The 20,514-nt window shown below is 35.6% G+C and overlaps 2 protein-coding genes and 1 long non-coding RNA gene across 7 annotated transcripts in view; 1 reads left to right on the top strand and 2 right to left on the bottom strand.

Annotated features, from left to right (window-relative positions):
* The window catches only part of rai1 (retinoic acid induced 1), a 105,931-nt gene extending 104,863 nt beyond the window's left edge, over positions 1 to 1,068 (bottom strand). The window contains exons 1-2 of one of the 4 annotated variants that reach the window (XM_087245338.1): positions 912 to 1,068; positions 689 to 794 (exon numbers count right to left, since the gene is read on the bottom strand). Coding sequence is in view for 1 of the 4 variants with exons in the window: in XM_087245336.1 (XP_087101462.1) it covers positions 524 to 578 (55 nt within the window). In the remaining 3 variants the exon portion in view is untranslated. Of the gene's footprint in view, positions 1 to 523; positions 823 to 900 lie in introns of those variants that run through there. The other 3 variants (XM_087245340.1, XM_087245341.1, XM_087245336.1) reach the window with 3 other exon arrangements.
* Positions 1,069 to 7,051: 5,983 nt separating this feature from the next.
* LOC147846155 (uncharacterized) lies at positions 7,052 to 11,774 on the top strand. The gene is made up of 2 exons (XR_015481493.1): positions 7,052 to 8,443; positions 8,957 to 11,774. It is a non-coding gene; the product is annotated as an uncharacterized LOC147846155 (long non-coding RNA).
* A 4,508-nt stretch (positions 11,775 to 16,282) lies between these two features.
* The window catches only part of fam20ca (FAM20C golgi associated secretory pathway kinase a), a 68,025-nt gene continuing 63,793 nt past the window's right edge, over positions 16,283 to 20,514 (bottom strand). Inside the window, exons 8-10 of one of the 2 annotated variants that reach the window (XM_087245388.1) lie at positions 19,648 to 19,729; positions 19,151 to 19,210; positions 16,283 to 18,924 (exon numbers count right to left, since the gene is read on the bottom strand). In XM_087245388.1, the coding sequence (XP_087101514.1) occupies positions 18,675 to 18,924; positions 19,151 to 19,210; positions 19,648 to 19,729 (392 nt within the window). In that variant the 3' untranslated portion in view covers positions 16,283 to 18,674. The remainder of the gene's footprint in view (positions 18,925 to 19,150; positions 19,211 to 19,647; positions 19,730 to 20,514) is intronic. The other variant, XM_087245389.1, reaches the window with a different exon arrangement.

Raw genomic sequence — 20,514 nt, 5'->3', positions numbered from 1 at the left:
AAACTGTAGAAAAACATGGGTAATTTTGTAGCTACTATTGTTTTACTTCAAATACTATACTAAATCATGGTTAATTGTTTAGTTACTTTGGTTTTTTTTTTTTTTACAAATACCATAGTAAAACCTTGGGTAATTTTGTATAGTTAATATGAATTTAGTTCAAATACCATAGTAAAACCATGGGTAATTTTTCAGTTACTATGATTTTAATACAAATACCATAGTAAAACAATGGGTAATTTTGTATAGTTGATATGGATTTATTTCAAATACCATAGTAAAACCATGGGTAATTTTTCAGTTACTATGATTTTAATACAAATACCATAGTAATGGGTAATATTACAGTTACATTGATATTAATTCAAATACCACAGTAAAACCATACGGTTTTACTTCAAATACAATACTAAACCATGGTTAATTGATCAGTTACTATGGTTTAATAAAAATACCGAAGTAAAACCATGTTTAATCTTTATAAAGGTATGAACCAGCTAACCAAAATCAAAACAGATCTTACCAATACATCCGACGGAATGTCCAAAGTTAACGAGAATATTTATTATATCAGCCATTAAAGTGTACTTTATTAAAGTCTACCCAAATCCTAAATCTACCCTTCACGGCAATGTAAAACAGATATTAATGTTGAACAGTGAGATTGTTGTATAGTGGATTGTTGTACTTAACTTCCGGTCGCAGCGGTATCCCTTCTCTGGTCAGGTGTTTAATTATGGTTACCGTTAAACTGTGCTGGGGCCTCATTCATAAAACTTTGCGTAGAAGCCTTCCTAAACGTGAACGCACAAAAGAAAACATCTTAATGTATTTATTAATGATGATGGCGGCTCATATGATGATTTAAAGTCGTTTAATTAAGTATTCAATGTATGTTACCAAGAGTTTACAGCTGCGCACGTTGCCGTCCCCATTTTGTGCGTAGGCTACGTTCCTTTAGGTTGTCATGTATTGATTTCTGCCGCCATCTTGTGGATATACATGGCCAGTGGTCATATGAACTGCTTTAATGCGGTGTTGTCGGTGGAGTTACAGAAAACGATCAAATAAAATAAACATATTCTTCAACAATTGATGTAAAGCTGAAATAAAATAGCGCTGCTCTTTCCAGTTAGATTTAAATTACACATTTCAACCACTATTTTGGCCATATTTGACCAAGCGTTGGGTTAAAACAACCCAGTATTTTTATTAGAATGTAAAAACATAAATATTAAATAGCAATAATAAAACTGTCGCCTTAAACGTTCGTCTAAATAAATGAGCTTATGTAAACTGATCTAACATTTATGGGAGTTTGAGAAAACTAATGAAAATAATAATGCTAAAGCTAAATATAAATAATTCTATAGCTTTGATTTAGAGTGACAGTAATTTAGATTATATGTAAATACATAATTAAAAATACATTGTCAGGTATATTTAGAGCAAAAGTCATTGCATACCACATTATAGAGACTATTTAACGATCACATTACAGAAAATTCATCTATTTTTATTTATTTATTTATTTATTTATTTATTTATTTATTTATCTATTCGTCTATTTTTTATTTGTGTATTTATCTATTCATCTAGTTCTTTATTTGTTTATTTATTTATTAATAATTTTTTTAATTAATTAAATTATCTGTTCATTTATTTATTTATTTATTTATTTATTTATTTATTTATCTATTTATTTATTTATTTATTCATTTATTTATTTATTTATTTATTCATCTATTTATTTATCTATTTATTTATTTTTTCATCTATTTATTTATTCATCTATTTATTTATTTATATATTTATTCATCTATTTATTTATTCATCTATTTATTTATTTATGCATCTATTTATTTATTTATTTATTTGTTCATCTATTTAGTTTTTATTTATTTATTCAACTATTTATTTGATTTTTTACTTATTTATTTATTAATCTGTTTATTTTTTATTTATTTATTCATCTATTTATTTATTTATCTATTTATTTATTTATTCATCTATTTATTTATTTATCTATTTATTTATTAATCTATTTATTTATTTTTTTTTCATCTATTTATTTATTCATCTACTTATTTATTTATTCATTTATTTATTTATTCATATATTTATTTATTTATTTATTTATTCATTCATCTATTTATTTATATATCTATTCATATATTTATTTAATTATTTATCTGATTTACCTTATATAATATTAGTTGCTCCAAAATAATAATAAGCTTATATAATTATGAATTAGCTTCTGAATAAATACTGATTATCACATTCCTAAAAAATGATTTATTTGCAGTATAAAAGCGGGAAATCTTCCAAGAAAAAAACAAAAAGCATTTGTTGAATTTGAATAAAGTGTTATTTTTCACTTGGCTGCAGATTCAGCAAACCGTTGGAGATGAGGACACATGCAAATCTAGCTGATAATATTAATCAACGACTACACAATCAAGCCACCTGTCTGTCTGATGAATATGCATGACCCGTTTACATGATTTGTGTATTAATTTGTCACTGTCACAGCATGACAGCTTCAAAATCAGACCCGCTGAGTGCTCCCACAGGCTCTAATTTGATCTTTTTTAATCAAAATGACACATTCATACTTATTTCCTGTGAAAATAACCGCTTTAAGCCTTAAAATGGCTTAATTGTAACTGTACGCCATATTTATTATTATTATTATTCATAGATATTGAATATGCTTAGTCTCCGCCTCCCTTCAACAGCAGCTCAATCAGAAACTCTGATATTTTAATATGCTAATTACTATCCGCCTCCAATAAATATCAGCTAAATCAGAACTGATATTTGAATATGCTAAACAGTCTCCACCTCTACACAGTAACAGCAGCTCAACCAGAAACTCGGATATTTGAATATGGTAATTAATCCACTCAATAACAGCAGCTCATTCAGAAAATGGTATATTTGAATATGCTAAATAAGCTCCAGCTTAACCAGAAACTTGAAGATTTGCATATGCGAAATAGTCTCAGCCTCCATCTAATAACAGTAGCTCAAACAAAAAAATTATATTTAAAAATGCTAAATAGTCTCCGCCTCAACTCAATAACAGCAGCTCAACCAGAAACTTGGATATTTGAATATGCTAAATAGTCTCCGCCTCCGTTCAATAACAGCTGCTCAATCAGAACATTTAATGTTTGAATATGCCAAATAGTCTCCACCTATGTTTTTACTTCAGATATTACAGTAAAACTAGTCTTTTGTAATTATAATATCTGCTTTAGGTGCTATAAATTGTATTGTGTTATTTCACCAGGTGTGCCGCCATCTAGTGGTTAGGCAATAAACTGCACGTACTGTATAAAGGGTCAGTTCACACAATAAATGAACAATTACTCACTACTTACTCTCCCTCAAGTGGCTAGAGTTTCATTCTTCTGTTGAACACAAAAGACGATGTTTTAAAGGAAAGATGAAACCGGTAACCATAGAGTTCCATAGTAGGAAAAACAAATGGGAGTCGATGGTTACAGGTTTCCGATATTCTTCAAAATATCTTCAATACTGTTTAACAGAATAAAAGTATATTTTGAGGAAGGCAGAAATCAGCATTGACTTCCATAGTAGCAAAAACAAATGTAAGTGAATGGTGAGGTTTTCAACATTCTTCAAAATATCTTCTTTAGTGTTCAACAGAATAAAAACCTATATTGAGGAAAGATGAAAACCGGTAACCATTGACTTCCATAGTAGAAAACAAAAACAAATGGGAGATAATGGGTACTGGTTTCTAACATTTTTCAAAGTATCTTCTTCAGTGTTCAACAGAATAAAAACCTATTATGAGGAAAGATGTAAACCGGTAACCATTGACTTCCAGAGTATAAAAAAAAACAAATGAGAGTCCATAGTTACAGATTTTCAACATTCTTCAAAGTATCTTCTTCAATGTTCAACAGAATAAAAGTATATTTCGAGGAAGGCAGAAATCAGTGACCATTGACATCCATAGTAGGAAAAACAAATGTAAGTCAATGGTTACAGGTTTTCAACATTCTTCAGAATATTTTCTTTAGTGTTCAACAGAAAAAAGAAACTCATAAACGTTCGAAGATTTTTAAACACCTTTTAAAAGAGAAAATAATTTCAGACATAAAAAAACCCATTCTGAGGAAAGATGAAAACCAGTAACCATTGACTTCCATAGTAGGAAAAACAAATAGGAGTCAATGGTTACAGATTTTCAACATTCTTCAAAATATCCTTTTTAGTGTTCGACAGAAAAAAGAAGCTCATAAACGTTCTAAGATTTTTAAAAACCTTTTAAAAGAGAAAATAATTTCAGACATAATCAAACGTGTGAAGACCACTTTATTTGTTTATTTATTGATTTTTGAGTGCTTAAAGGGATAACTGAAAGTTTAGTCAATTATTTACTCATCCTTTACTTATTCCAAACCGCCTTGAGTTTCTTTTATCTGCTGAACACAATAGAAGATGCTTTGAAGAATGCTGATAACCGGTAACTATTGAAATCCAAAGTAGAAAAAACAAATGGGAGTCAATGGTTACAGGTTTCCGACATTCTTCAAAGCATCTTCTTTAGTGTTCAACAGAAAAAAGGAAAGGGAGAGTAAATAGTGAGTGCATATTTATTCTTGTGTGAACTATCCCTTTAAGGTCAGTGTGACATTGCTGTGTGTGCTGTAGCTGCATGCGAATGATTATAATGCAGTATAGCTGGATATGTGTGTGTGTGTGTGTGTGTGTGTGTGTGAGAGAGAGATAGAAGGTTTACGGATTAGAGAGGTATTATGGGTCGACTGTAAATGTGTGTGTTTGTGACCTGATGAGTAAAAGAGCAGCACTGCAAAAGCAAAACAGCTTTTCTTATTTTGTCTTGAGTCCAAATATCTAAAGATTCTGAAATCAAGACGCTTTTTCTAGACAAGACAAAAAGACAGTCTTGTTTCCTGAGTCAAACTGAGTGAGTTTTCCTTAAAACAGGCAACATAATCTAGAATCTTTTGTTTTGACATGAGCTTATTTTGCTTCCCCCATTAGCAGACTATTTTACTGAAAGATATTTTGATGAATGAAACCGGTAACCATTGACTTTCACATTAGGAAAAACTAATACAGTAGAAGTTAATGGTTACCGGTTTATAACATTATTCAAATTATCTTCTTTTGTGTTCAACAGAAGAAAAAAAATCAAAACCTTCAATTCTTACAAACACGTTTTTGTTTTATTCTGTGAACACAAAAGAAGATATTTAAATGGATGAAACCGGTAACCATTGACTTCCATAGTAGGAAAAACAAATACCATGGAAGTCAATGGTTACTTGTTTCATTCATCAAAATATCTTCTTCATCTGTAGTGGTTGGGTTTAAGTATAGTGTAGGACTGGGGATTTACAATAAGATCATACCTTATAAGTGTTGTAACGGGTAACCATTGACTTCCATAGTAGGAAAAACAAATACAATGGGAGTCAATGGTTACCAGTTTGTAACATTATTCAAAATATCTTCTTTTGTGTTCAACAGAAGAAAAAAAATCAAAACCTTCAATTATTCCGAACACATTTTTATTTTATTCTGTGAACTAAAGAAGATATTTTGATGAATGAAACCGGTAACCATTGACTTGCATAGTAGGAAAAACAAATACAATGGAAGTCAATGGTTACCTGTTTCATTCATCAAATATCTTAGTAGGATTATTAAGGTAGTGGTTGGGTTTAAGTATAGTGTAGGACTAGGGTTGTATTAAAAGATTATACCTTATAAGTGTAACAACCGGTAACCATTGACTTCCATAGTAGGAACAAATGGTAATGGTTACCAGTTTAAAACATTATTCAAAATATCTTCTTTTGTGTTCAACAGAAGGAAAAAAAACTTCAAAACTTCCAGTTGTTCCAAACTCATTTTTTTATATTCCATAAACACAAAAGGAGATATTTTGATAAATGAAACTGGTAACCATTCCCTTCTGTAGTGGTAAAAATGGTACACATGAAGTCAATGGTTACCGTTTTCTAACATTATTCAAAACATCTTCTTTTGTGTTCAACAGAGGAAAAAAAAACCTCAATGAAACTGGTAACCATTGACTTTCATAGCAAGAAAAACAAATATGGAAGTCAATGGTTACTTGTTTCATTAATCAAAATATCTTCTTCATCTGTAGTGGTTGGGTTTAAGTACTAAAAAAACGACTAGGGATGTACAATAATATCATACCTTATAAGTGTTACAACCGGTAACCATTGACTTCCATTGTAGGAAAAACAAATATCATGGAAGTCAATGGTTACTGGTTTCCAACATTATTCAACATATATTCTTTTCTGTTCAACAGAAGTAAAATAATAACTCTGTGAACACAGTATAAGATATTGTGATGAATAAAACCTGTAACCATTTACTTCTATAGTAGGTAATGCAACCATACAGTACATACCATAGAAGTCAATGGTTACCGGTTTATAACATTATTTAAAACATCAAACTCAAAACCTTTAATTCTTCCAAACATGTTTAAAACATGTTCTGTGAACACAAAAGAAGATATTTTTATGAATGAAACCGGTAACCATTTACCTCCGTGGTAGAAAAAACAAATAGTATAGAAGTCAATGGTTACAAGTTTCCAACATTGTTCAAAATATCTTCTTTTGTGTTCAACAGAAGAATAAAGTAACTCAAGAAAATTTTTTTTCATTCTGTGCACACAATATAAGATATTTTGATGAATAAATTCTGTAACCATTTACTTCTATAGTAGGTAATACAACCATACATACCATTGAAGTCAATGGTTACCGGTTTATAACATTATTCAAAATATCAAAAAAACTCAAAACCTTCAATTCTTCCAAAGACTTAAAAAAATTTCTGTGAACACAAAAGCAGACATTTTAATGAATGAAACCGGTAACCATTGATTTGCATAGTAGGAAAAGCAAATACCATGGAAGTCAATGGTTACCGGTTTCCAACATTATTGAAAACGTCTTCTTTTATGTTTAACTGAAGAAAACAACCCTCACAATGGTGTGTAGGGTAAATAAATGATGGTACATGTTTAATTTTAATGATATAAACCTGAACATTTGAGTTTTTGCAATCTACGTTTGTACACAAACAACCAGTCGGACAACATGAGCTTCGTTTATTGCACACTTTTATGCATTTTGCAAACAGATCTTCACAGTAACAATGCCTAAGAGATGAAAATAAAACTGAACCCCAAATAAAAAACAGCCTCTTTGATCATCGTGTCGAATATATTTACAGGTATTTACAGAAACACTGAGAGGACTGGGAACGTTTCTGAGTGTCTGCTGGGCTGAGAACAGCCTTGGCCATCCCATAATTCCTCATCGCCCTTCGGAAAGAAAATAAACCAGGAGTAACAGCTTTGAGTCCAGACCGTGAGCTACTGAAAGGTCAGCTTGTGGGGAATCCCAAAACATTCAAGTTTGTTGAGCATTGCACAGGCACTGGGGTTAAACACACACACGCTTTTACACACAGCAGTCAGACTCTCAGGTCTTCAGTGATTGAGAGGAACAGGGACTTTATTTGAAGAATAAAAAAAACAATAGAGCATTAAATCTCAAAACGCAAAGTAAGACTCCACATGAATGAAGGATTTCCTAATAAATATGAGAAGCAATTAAAATGCTTTCCGTCTTGTTTCTGGTCCAAAATATCTAAAAATACTCAAATCAAGTAGCATTTTCTAGACGAGTAAGAAATATTGTCTTGTTTTCAGAAATAATGAGTCAAAATTAAGAGAGTTTGGACTAAAAACAAGCAAAATAATCTGCAAAACGAAACGTGAATTAGTTAAAAATTAATTTGCTCACCACACTGGCAGATTATTTTGCTTCTTTTAAGAAGAAAAAAAAAGATTTAACCTTTTAAACACAAAAGAAGATGTTTTGAAAAATGCTGAAAACTGGTAACCATTGACTTCCATAGTAAAAAAGAATAAAAAGATATTCTAAGGGAAGATGAAAATCTGGTAACCATTGACTTCCATAGAAGGAAAAACAAATAAGTCAATGGTTACCGGTTTCCAGCATTCTTCAAAATATCTTCAATTGTGTTCAACAGAATAAAAAGATATTCTAAGAAAAGATGAAAAGCAGTAACCATTGACTTCCATAGAAGGAAAAACAAATAGAAGTCAAGGGTAACAGGTTTGCCAACATTCTTCAAATCATCTTCTTTTGTCTTGAACAAGATTAAAAGATATTCTAAGGAATGATGTAAACCAGTAACCATTGACTTCCATAGTAGGAAAAACAAATAGAAGTCAATGGTTACCGGTTTCCAGCATTCTTCAAAATATCTTCTTTTGTGATCTTCAAAATAAAAAAGATTTTGAAGAATGCTGAAAACCGGTAACCATTGAATTCTTGAGTAGGAAAAACAAATGGAAGTCAATGGTAACAGGTTTCCAACATTCTAAAAAATATTTTCTATTGTGTTCAACAGAACAAAAATATATTGTAAGGAATGATGTAAACCGGTAACCATTGACTTCCATAGTAGGAAAAACAAATAGGAGTCAATGGTTACCGGTTTCCAGCATTCTTCAAAATATCTTCTTTTTTAGTGTCCAACAGAATAAAAAGATATTTGAGAAAAATGTAAACCGGTAACCATTGACTTTCATAGTAGGACAAAACAAATAGGAGTCAGTGGTTACAGGTTTCAAACATTCTTCAAAGTATCTTCTTTAGCGTTCAACAGATTAAACGTATATTTTGAGGAAAGACAAAAACCCGTAACCATTGACTTCCATAGTAGGAAAAGCAAATAAAAGTCAAGGGTAACAGGTTTGCCAACATTCTTCAAATCATCTTCTTTTGTCTTCAACAGGATTAAAAGATATTCTAAGGAATGATGTAAACCGGTAACCATTGACTTCCATAGTAGGAAAAACAAATAGAAGTTTGGAATCCGCCTTCTTATTATTGGCTGTATATTTGGTGCGCTTGAGCTCAACCACTCTCACTAGTGAGAAAAACAACATGCTGATTTTGAAAAAGAGGAGGAGCTATGGCATGCCCCGCCCCCTCTTCATGTTGAGATGAAGTCAAACACTGAGCAATAAATGCACATGTGAAAGCACTTTAAGAGCGAGCAGGTGTATCCAGCATGGGGTCTGAGATGAGAAACACAGCCAATCAGTGTCTTTCTTTATGGAGAGGTTTAAACGCCTGCTTCAACACTGAATACATGTAAATGAAGCACGCTACAGTTCCCTAAATTAAACAGCAAACGAGGCGAATCTGACACCATGACAGACGGCAAGATGTGCAATTTAAATGATCTTTTAGACAGAAACACATTTCACAAATGCTTTTCTTACTTATTTCTAGTCCAATTATCTCAAACGTCTTAAATCAAGAAGCATTTTATAGACCTGTATGAAATATAGTCTAATTTTGAAAAAATTAAGCCATTTTTTCCTTAAAGCAAGCTAAATAATCTAGTTTCTGCTTTGAAATAACATCATTTACCTTACTTCGTTGGAAGTGTTAATATAATCAGTCAAAACTAGAAACGTGAAGTTCATAGACAAGCTGTATGGAGGCCTGAGAAAGTCTGTTGGACGTAGCTTATTTAGCTTAAAAAAGGCACCAAGCTAGCTAAAAGCAACATAAATTAAGAAACATATTACATTAAGTTGTAAAGCATGAATTAGCATGTTGCTATCATGTTTCTAACATGAATTAGCATGTTTGTAACATGAATTAGCATGTTGTTAGCATGATTCGAACATGAATTAGCATAGCTCTAGCATGACTTAGCAGGTTGCTACCATGTTCCTAGCATGAGTTACTATGTTGTTGGCACGTTTCTAGCATGAATTAGCATGTTGCTATCATGTTTCTACCATTAGTTACCATGTTAACATGTGTTTAGCATTAATTAGCATGTTGTTAGTATGTTTTCAACATGAATTAGCATGTTGTTAACATTACTCTGACATAAATTTGCATGTTGCTGTCATGTTTCTAGCATGAATTAGCATGTTTGTGACATAAATTAGCATGTTGTTAACATGATTCGAACGTGAATTAGCATAGCTCTAGCATGAATAAGCAGGTTGCTACCATGTTTCTAGCATGAGGTACTATGTTTTTAGCATGTTTCTAGCATGAATTAGCATGTTGTTAGCATGTATTAGCATGTTGCTATCATGTTTCTACCATTAGTTACCATGTTAACGTGTGTTTAGTATGAATTAGCATGTTGTTAGTATATTTTCAACATGAATTTGCATGTTGTTAACATTACTCTGACATAAATTTGCATGTTGCTGTCATGTTTCTAGAATGCATTAGCATGTCGCTATCATGTTTCTACCATTAGTTACCATGTTAACATGTGTCTACATGAATTAGCATGTTGTTAGTATGTTTTCAACATGAATTAGTATGTGGTAACGTTACTCCAACATAAATTAGCATGTTGCTGTCATGTTTCTACATGAATTACCATGTTGTTAACATGATTTGAACATGAATTATGTTTTCATCATGAATAGCATGGTGCTACCATGTTTCTGGCATGAATTGGCATGTTGTTAGCATGATTCAAATATGAATTAGCATGGCTCTAGCATGAATTAGCATGTTGCTACCATGTTAATTCATCTTAGAAACATGGCCGCAACATACAAATTCATGACAGAAGCATGCTAACAAAAGTGTAATTCATGTTAGAAACATGTTAGCAACATGCTAATACAAACCATAAATTAGAAACATGCTAACCAAATGCTAATTCATGTTGGAATTTCTAGCATGAATTAGCTTGTAACTAGCATAATCCTAACATGTTTCTATCATGATTTAGCATGAATAAACATGTTTCTAACATGAATTTGCATGTCACTACCATGTTTCTAGCATGAGTTACCATGTTGTTATGAATTAGCGTGTTGTTACCATTTTGCCAACATGAATTAGCAAGTTGTTAGCATGTTTCTAACATGAATTGTCTTGAAACTAGCATGATTTTTGCAAGTTAGCGAGTTAGCATGTGCCAGCACGACTAGTGTGTCACTAGAATGTTGCTAGTAGATTTATAGCAAAGTTAGCATGTCAGTAGCATGTTAGAATGATTAGCATGTGTTAGACCAGCTAGTCATAGTCTATAGGGGCAGTTGCTAGGGTGTTATAACTGATAGGGCGTAGCTAGTAAGTTTAAAGGTCATCAGTGATTGGCTGCTGGCTAGACTTAGTTAAATGAGGCCACTCTTAGCAAAACAAGACGATATATTCTGCTGAAAAATCCAGCTTAAACCAGCCTAGGCTGGTTGGCTGGTTTTAGCTGGTTGACCAGGCTGGTTTTAGAGGGGTTTTGGCCATTACCAGGCTGGTCTTAGCTGGGAAATGACCAGCTAAATCCAGCTAAAACCAACTTGACCAGGCTGGTTTAAGCTGGATATAGCTGGTTTTGGCTGGACTCCCAGCTTGGCTAGGCTGGTCAAGCTGGTTTTAGCTGGTCATCTCCCAGCCTGTCCAGCTAAAACCAGAGTGGAAATGGCCAAACCCCTCTAAAACCAGGCTGGTCGACCAGCTAAAACCAGCCAACCAGCCTAGGCTGGTTCAAGCTGGATCTTTCAGTAGAGGGTCTAGAACAGGCTTCTTGATTTAGGAACTTTGTAGATAATTGGACTAAAAACAAGACCCAAACTCAATGTAAAAGAAGCATTAATTGCAGTGTGTGTGTGTGTGTGTGTGTGTGTGTGTGTGTGTGTGTGTGTGTGTGTGTGTGTGTGTGTGTAAATACCGCACCGCAGTACTCTCATTAAAGCTTGTTTGTGTGCCCTGAGTGAGCACAGTTAATAACAGTAGCGTAGCTGAACACGTAGATCTGAGGACCCACAATCACGTCTGTTACAGTCCAGATCCTACAACAACCCCGCTAAAAAACCCAGCTTAAACCAGCCTAGGCTGGTTGGCTGTTTTTAGCTGGTCCACCAGCCTGGTTTTAGAGGGGTTTTGGCCACTTCCAGGCTGGTTTCCAGCCATTTCCAGCCTGGTTTAAGCTGGACATAGCTGGTTTTCGCTGGGCTCCCAGCCTGCCAGGCTGGTCAAGCTGGTTTTAGCTGGTCATCTCCCAGCCTGACCAGCTAAGACCAGGCTGGAAATGGCTGGAAACCAGCCTGGAAGTGGCCAAAACCCCTCTAAAACCAGCCTGGTTAACCAGCTAAAACCAGCCAACCAGCCTAGGCTGGATTAAGCTGGATTTTTCAGCAGGGAAGTGCACAACACCAGCTTCATGTGTTCACCACGTCTAACACCGTGTCCTATAACAACACACGACACCACAGAAGCATCTCAATATACACAGCTGAAGGCAGAATCTGTGTGTAGAGGAGGGCAGATTTCTCCAACACATCTCTAATCATAACAGTGTTAATAACTTATCTCTATTAGCTGATTTATTTCCTCTTTGTCATGATGACAGCACATAATATTAGACTGGATCTTCTTCAAGACACTAGTGTTCAGCTTAAAGTGACATGTAAAGGCTTCACTAGGGTAATTAGGGTAAAGTTAGGGTAATTAGGCAAGTCATTGCATAACAGTGGTTTGTTCTGGAGACAATCCAACACTAATATTGCTGAAGGGGTGAATAATATTGAGCTTAACATGACTTTAACACTATTAAACACTGCTGTTATTCTAGCACAAATAAAACACATCAGACTTTCTCCAGAAGAACAGATATTATCAGACATACTGTGAACATTTCCTGAATCTGTTCAACATCATTTGGGAAATATTTGAGGAAAACATTCACAGGAGGGCGAATAATTCTGACTTCAGCTGTAGATATTAGCCATTCATTTAAATATCAGCCACTGCGCTTCCAATGAGATGGTAAGGCTTATAATCTATTCATTCATTCATTCATTCATTCATTCATTCATTTTCTTTTCAGCTTAGTCCCTTTATTCATCAGGGGTCACCACAGCAGAATGAACCGCCAACTTATCCAGCATATGTTTTACACAGCGGATGCCCTTCCAGCTGCAACCCAGTACTGGGAAACACCCATACACACACACTCATACACTACGGCCAGTGTAGTTGATCAGTTCCCCTATAGCGCATGTGTTTGGACTGTGTGGGAAACCGGAGCACCCGGAGGAAACCCACGCCAACACAGGGAGAACATGCAAACTCCACACAGAGACGCCAACTGACCCAGCCGGGACTCGAACCAGCAACTTTCTTGCTGTGAGGCCACAGTGATAACCACTGAGCCGCCGTGCTGCCTTCATTGAACTTCTATTGCGTGTAGACACGGTGTTATGATGAGGGAACAGCATCCGAGTTTGATGTCTTAAATAAAATAAGATTAGCGAGTCTTAATATTGACATTCGGATAATAAATATATTTTCTCGTCACAATGAGCCCGGCAGGCCCATAAGACGTTAATATTAGGTTAGATTTAGGTCATGATGTCAGGTGACCGAAGTTCAACGTTTAGTCAGCGTAAGGACAACGTTATTTTGACGTCCAATAACAACCAGTGTTAATGTTTCGTTGATTTTTGGTTGTGTTGGAAAGTGACCAAAATCCAACGTCTGATAGGCGTCATAGTGGTAACGTCCACACAACGTCAAGGTGTCACACGATTAGACAACCCAGGCTCATTCTGAAAACGTAGTCCAGCAGACGTTTCTGGAGGCCCGGGAGGTACGTATTTGTGCAGTTTTTGTTTTCGCGAATCCGCGAGAGGCTGCTGTGTGCGCTTTTTCGTATCTCGAACGTCTCTCACGAGTGCCGTTCGCGCCCGCGCTGTTCTCGCATCAACCCACCAGAGGCCGCTGTCTGACTGTCTGACTGACAATCGGCTGATCCACCCTCCTCCTTCCCTGAACCCAACCAGTTTTACCGATTGACCCGCCCGCCCGCTCACTTCCCTAAACCGGAGCAACAATTTAGAAAAGCCGTATAGAAAAGAAAACCCCTCATCTGATTTTTTTTCACCACTTTTTCGGATTTTACCACGTTCTCACCCTGTTATGAACTCGTTCACTTTATTTTTTGGATTCTGATTTTGTCTTACCGGATTTCTGGAGCCGCTCTTCCCCGGACTCGAACCCGGACGCCTTTGTCAACTCCACCTCTCTGCATTTGAAGTCCGCCGATGTACACGATGAGCTGACCGAACAAACTGATTGCGGCGGGAAAGCCCTCCACACGGAGGTAAGCGGTCAGCCGGCAAGCGCGAAAGGGAACGGCGTCACACTGCCCCATAGCGCTCGCTTACAAAAATGAAATGCAGCCATACGTACCTCCCGGGAAGTATTTCGCGGTCTCCCGAAACATCCGCGGGACTACGTTTTCAGAACGAGCTTGGGTTGTGATTAGACGTTGATGTTTGGTTGATTTCAAGTTGATTTTAGGTTGGATGTTGAACATTGACGTTGGCCTGACAGGTTCTGACAACATTGAGGTACAAAATGTGTGTGACGTCATGTTGACGTCCTGTGCCTGCAGGGAGGTAACATCTCTTAATAATGAGAAACACTCTCATAATGTGGACTTGATTTCTGTAAATAATATTTTCTCACAATAATGTTACAAACTTTGGTCCCCTCTTTAAAGTTATTACTGAGAGTTTTTGTCTTGTTTCTAGTCCAAAAATCTAAAAACTCTTCAATTAAGAAGCTTTTTCCAGACCAGCAAGAAAATATAGTGTTGTTTTCAGAAATATCGAGTCAAAATAAAGTGAGTTTTTACCTAAAATAATCTCGTTTGCACTTGGAAATAATGTTATTTTAATTATTTTACTCCATTGTCAGATTATTTTGCTTGTTTTTAAGAGAAAACCTCACTTCATTTTGACTCATTATTTCTGAAAACAACACTATGGGCTCTATTTTGACGGTCCATGCGCAGAGCGCAAAACACAGGGCGCAAACGCTTTCAGGGCGTGTCAGGACGCATTTTTGCTAATTTAAGGACGGGAAAATCTGCTTTGCACCATGGCGCATGGTCTAAAAGGGTTGAGTTTATTCTCTTAATGAGTTATATGTGTGTTTTGAGAATAAACCAATTAGAGTCTCATCCTCTATTACCTTTAAGAGGGACCATCGCACCATAAGCGCATTTTGACGTAAAGTAAGTTCACTTTCGCTTTTGCTCTCGTGGATAGGGAAACCTTTACGCACAGACATCAATTAGCCTATAAATAATTAATTTAGTTTGTTAAGCGCAAAGATTTGTTTCAAAACTATTTCTAAATTCAGTTCTAATTTCCAGCAAACGAATAAATGAACAATAATAACAAAGTGTGGTCAAAATTATTTCCAAATACACATGCCCATATGGTCTAAAACCTGACAGGGGGACAAATCTGAGCTTGTTTTTAATAAAACAAATATAAATGTGGATATAATAAATAATACTGCTAATAATAATAACATTATACAAAAGCACATTGTTATGAATGAACTGAAAAAGCCTCCCGAGATGAAGAAAGTAAAGCAGTGGTTTTTAAATCTTCATGTAGGCTAGAAATTAATGTTTTGTAAAATTTTAATCATTTATATATATATCCTATATATATCCTTATTATATATATATATATATATATATATATATATATATATATATATATATATATATATATATATATATATATATATATATATATATATATTATATCTTTTTCATATGTAAAGATATTTGCGTATTGCTCTGCATCTTGTGTGTAGTGTGTAAGCCAGGCGCACTTTGCACCAGGCAATAGACCGACTTTGTTTTGGTTTAAAGATCAGACTATTCAGTTTCTCAAAATAGCAACGCGCCAAAACACGCCTGCTTTTTTAGACCAGAATGCCTATGGGCGCACATTTAAGCGCAAATGCACTTGCTATTTAAACAGCGTAGCGCAACGCCTCAAAATGACCCTTGCGCCGAGCTAAAAGTAGAAAAAGAGTATTGCGCTGCGCCTTGCGCCACATTGCGCTGGGTGTATGATAGGGCCCTTAATGTTTGTGCTTGTTTAACCTTCTAAAGTCAAATGCTATTTTGGGATTTCCGCCTGGATTTTGCCGACCCAAATTTAAAAGCTTCCCAAATCCACATGCAGACGTGTAAATGCAAAAATTTGGTATCGTTTTAAAGAAAACCCTTAGAATTTTCACAAAACACTATTGAAAGTGTTTAAAATATCTGTATATGTCGTCTGTGTTATAATACACACCTAAAAAAGAGGCGCTTTCTGTATTTTATTTTTATAATTCACTGTGTTTGGAGCACGTCAGACATATAAAAGGATTACTTATGCACATCAGCTCAAAAACAGAGGAGAATGGCCCTGAAGCGCACAGCATAAGGTGAGAGATGACAGCTGTCTGTGCTATCTGGGGCTGCTTATTGATCATAAATGTATTGTTTTCACTTCTGCGCCATGGAAACACCGATATTCGTTCGGCAACTGTTTGATATGTGAATATAATTCAGTAAAATGAACGCTAGAACCGTATGAGCACCGGCAAGAGCTTTCATTTCAGCTATAACTTGTGCATGTGTCATACGAAAAATATGAAACCAGTTTTCAATAGCCAGCTAGGGTATCTAAAATACTGTGTATTTAAGGGTAAATATCTTTTGTACAGTAGAATAAAAACCAAAGTGATGCATATGAGCATAACATATAGATTCTACACTTTCAAACGGAACCACTTAAGGGGGTCTGGTGCGAAAGTCTTAATCTTAAAGCAAAAGTTGATGACCTCACAGAGTTTGAGAGTCTAGAAAATGCTTCTTGATTTCAGAGTGTTTAGATATTTGGACTACAAACAAGACACAAACTCTGAGTATGAAAAGCATTTTAGTCTTACACTCAGCAAAAATGTAATAAATTATGTCCAACAAATCAGGATGCGACAGAAGAGTGTGAACTGCAGCTCAAACACAGGTCTTGGCCATCCAGAAAGGAAATAATAAAATCCCAGCGTTCCTCTGATAGTCTCTGTACATCCCGATCTTCACACGGAGGCATTGGTGGCTAGTCCAGGAATTCACTGAATTCAGGTGTGACTCAAGCACAAGCCTCGACGGGGCTCATGCACTGCGAAAAACACTTTTATTATGTTGTTTTTGATTGGTTTCTAGTCAAAATATATAAAAATGATAAAATCAAGAAGCATTTTCTAGACAAGTAAGAAATATTGTCTTGTTTTCAGACATAATGAGTCAAAAATTAAAAGGGTTTTTCCTTAAAACAAGCAAAATATTCTGCCAATCTGGTAAGGAAAATAAAGGTATTTTCGCTTTGGCGTGATATTATTCTGCTCACCCCATTGGCAGATTATTTAGTTTGTTTTAACTTAATTTTGACTCATCATTTCTGATATTTTCACTAATGCTTCTCGATTTATGAGTATTTAGATATTTAGACTAGAAACATAATATGGAGTCAGATCAGTCTCAAAAATATTTACAGAATAAAAGTTACACACACAGCACAATTCACATTTACCAAAATTTACTTCGTAAATTCAAAACACAATTTGTGAGTTCACAAATAAAAAAGCATAAATATTTGCCCAAATGAATTGCATTTGCATATTTATGAATTGCATTTTTAATTTACGAATTGCAAATGCATATTTTATGAATTGTATTTTTTAATTCACAAATTGGATATTGCATATTAATGAATTGCCTTTTGAATTTACCTATTGCATTTGCATATTCCCGAATTGTGATTTGAATTTAACTATTGCATTTGCATATTTACGAATTGCATTTTGAATTCACCAATTGGATTTGTATATTCATAAATTTTCTCAACTTAACTATTTCATTTGCATGTTTTACGAATTGTGATTTGAACTCATCAATTGCATTTGCATATTTATGAATTCCATTTCGAATTCACCAGTTAAATTTGCATATTCCTGAATAGCAATTTTAAAATAAAAATCAATTGCTATTCATGAATTGAGTTTTAAATTCCCAAAATTGAATTTGCATATTCATGATTTTGGCTTATGAATTGGGATTTGAACTTAACTCTTGCATTTGCATATTTCCAAATTGCGAATTTTAATTTGACAATAGCATTTGCATATTTATGACTTGCAATTTCAATTCATCAATTGCATTCGGATATTCATGAATTGTGTTTTTAGTTTAACTATTGCGTTTGCATATTTTACGAATTGTGATTTGATTTCACCAATTTCATTTGCATATTTATGAATTGCATTTTGAATTCACCAATTGAGTTTGCATATTCATGACTTTGACTTATGAATTGCGTTTTGAATTTAACTATTGCATTTGCATATTTACGAATTGCATTTTGAATTCAACAATTGGATTTGTATGTTCATAAATTTTTTTCAACATAACCATTGCATTTGCATATTTTACAAATTGTGATTTGAATTAATGAATTGCATTTGCATATTCATCAATTGCATTTTAAATGCACCGATGGCATTTGCATATTCATGAATTGCTTTGGTACATGTGAACTTTGCGATGCATGTATGTCTTATTTTGTAAATGCATTGTTGAGACTGATCTGACTCCGTAGAAACCACAAGATCCAAACTCTACATAATAAAAGTGCGCTGTTGTTGTTTTTTTTTTGCAGTGTGGTTTTGCAGGCCTCACTACCTGCCTCCGTGCACTGAGGGCTGTCCATCCAGGTCATTTTCCACCACTGCTGAAAATCCATCTTTCTCTACACAGTCGGAGAGCACCTTCAGCACCAGCCGCAGCCGGCGGTCCAGCGCCTCCAGGTGGGGTTTTATGAGGACGGGCACCAGGCGGTCCTGCAGGAGCGATTCCTCCATTAGAGAACTCAGCTTGTACTCCTCTTTAGCCAACAGCTGCAGACGCAGGTACGTCGACCTCTTCACTCTAAAACAGAAATGCAAACACAGACAAATATGTGATCTTCTGTAATAATCCTTCATATGCACGGGAAATAAAAGTAAATGTGCAATAAAGGCAGGCGCATGTGTGTTTGTGTCAGGCCTATACTGAACTACTGCACTGCGGTTTCTCTCTCTCTCTCCTTTTTCAGTCTGAAAGCTATTTCTCTGATTCAGGAGATGTTTCATAGAGGAAAAGAAAACAATCTTACCTGCAGCACTGAGTCAACGGGACCAGGATGGACATTTCATCGTGCGAATGCTTTCCGAAGCTGAAATAAACACAAGTCGACTGCGTTATATTGGAATAAATGACACTGACTGCATTGAACGCACACTTAAATGTACTGAAAGTTCAGCCAGAAATGGAAGTTCCCACATTATCTGGTCACACTTTATTTAAATAAGACTGTAAGTGTTGGATTAATGTGGCATCGAGAGAGCTGCGGCTCTACACACTGGCCGACTCCAGCAGCAAATGTGGAGAATGAAAAGCTTCAGTCGAGCTGAATGTCGATGTAATCAAAATGCTTTATCACACACATATATCCCAGCCGGAGACGTGGCGGCGTATAAATCTGACCTTACACATCTACATGTTCAGGCCTCTTCAGAGAGGAACACTCTGTCCACCTGGTGTCAGTGTAAAAGGAGGAGCTCTGAGCTCTGAGAGGTGAAGGAGGGAGAGATGTTAATATAAACAGCTCACCCTCTGCCATTGTCCAAATGAATGATGAAAGTGTCGTTTCCAAACTTCTCAAAAGTTTCGTAATGATGGCGGTCCATGTTGCCTGTTCAGTGCAAAAACAGAGAGAGAGAGAGAGAGAGAGAGTAAAACACAATTGCTGGAGCTTGGTGGATTGACAAAATATTGCTGATGATTTTTGTTTTCTTAAAGTTGGCATAAACGGGAGATTGTTCAGAACTTTCTGCGTTGATAGCCCCGCCCTGCAGGACTGATTGCTTTACCCTAAAAGACTGATAGCTCCTCCCCCTAAAGAATTCATAGCCCCACCCTAAAAGACTGATAGCCCCAACCCTAAGGAACTGAGAGCTCTACTCTAAAGAACTCAAAGCTACACCTTAAAAATCTGATAGCCCCTCCCTAAATGACTAACAGCTCTGCCCTAAATAAATGATAGCTCCGGCATAGAGAACTAAGAGCCCCTCTTTAAATGACTGATAGCCCCGCCCTGAATGACTGACAGCTCTGCCCTAAAGGACTAATAGCCCCACCCTAAAGGCCTGATAGCTCCACCCTGAATGCCTGATAGCCCCACCCTAAAGGACTAATAGCCCCACCCTAAAAGCCTGATAGCTCCACCCTAATGGTCTGATAGCTCCACCCTAAAGGCTTGATAGCTCCACCCTAAAGGCCTGATAGCCCCACCCTAAAGGACTGATAGCCCCACCCTAAAGGCCTGATAGCCCCACCCTAAAGGCCTGATAGCTCCCCCCTAAGGGCCTGACAGCTCCACCCTAAATGACTGATAGCTCCACTCTAAATAACTGATAGCCTCGCTCTAAAGGACTGATAGCCCCGCCCTAAAGGACTGATTGCCCCGCCCTAAATGAC

Source organism: Danio rerio, chromosome 3, assembly GCF_052040795.2.
Source record: "Danio rerio strain M-AB ecotype USA chromosome 3, GRCz13ab, whole genome shotgun sequence".
Lineage (NCBI taxonomy): Eukaryota > Metazoa > Chordata > Actinopteri > Cypriniformes > Danionidae > Danio > Danio rerio.
This window is presented reverse-complemented; position numbering and strand designations above follow the sequence as displayed.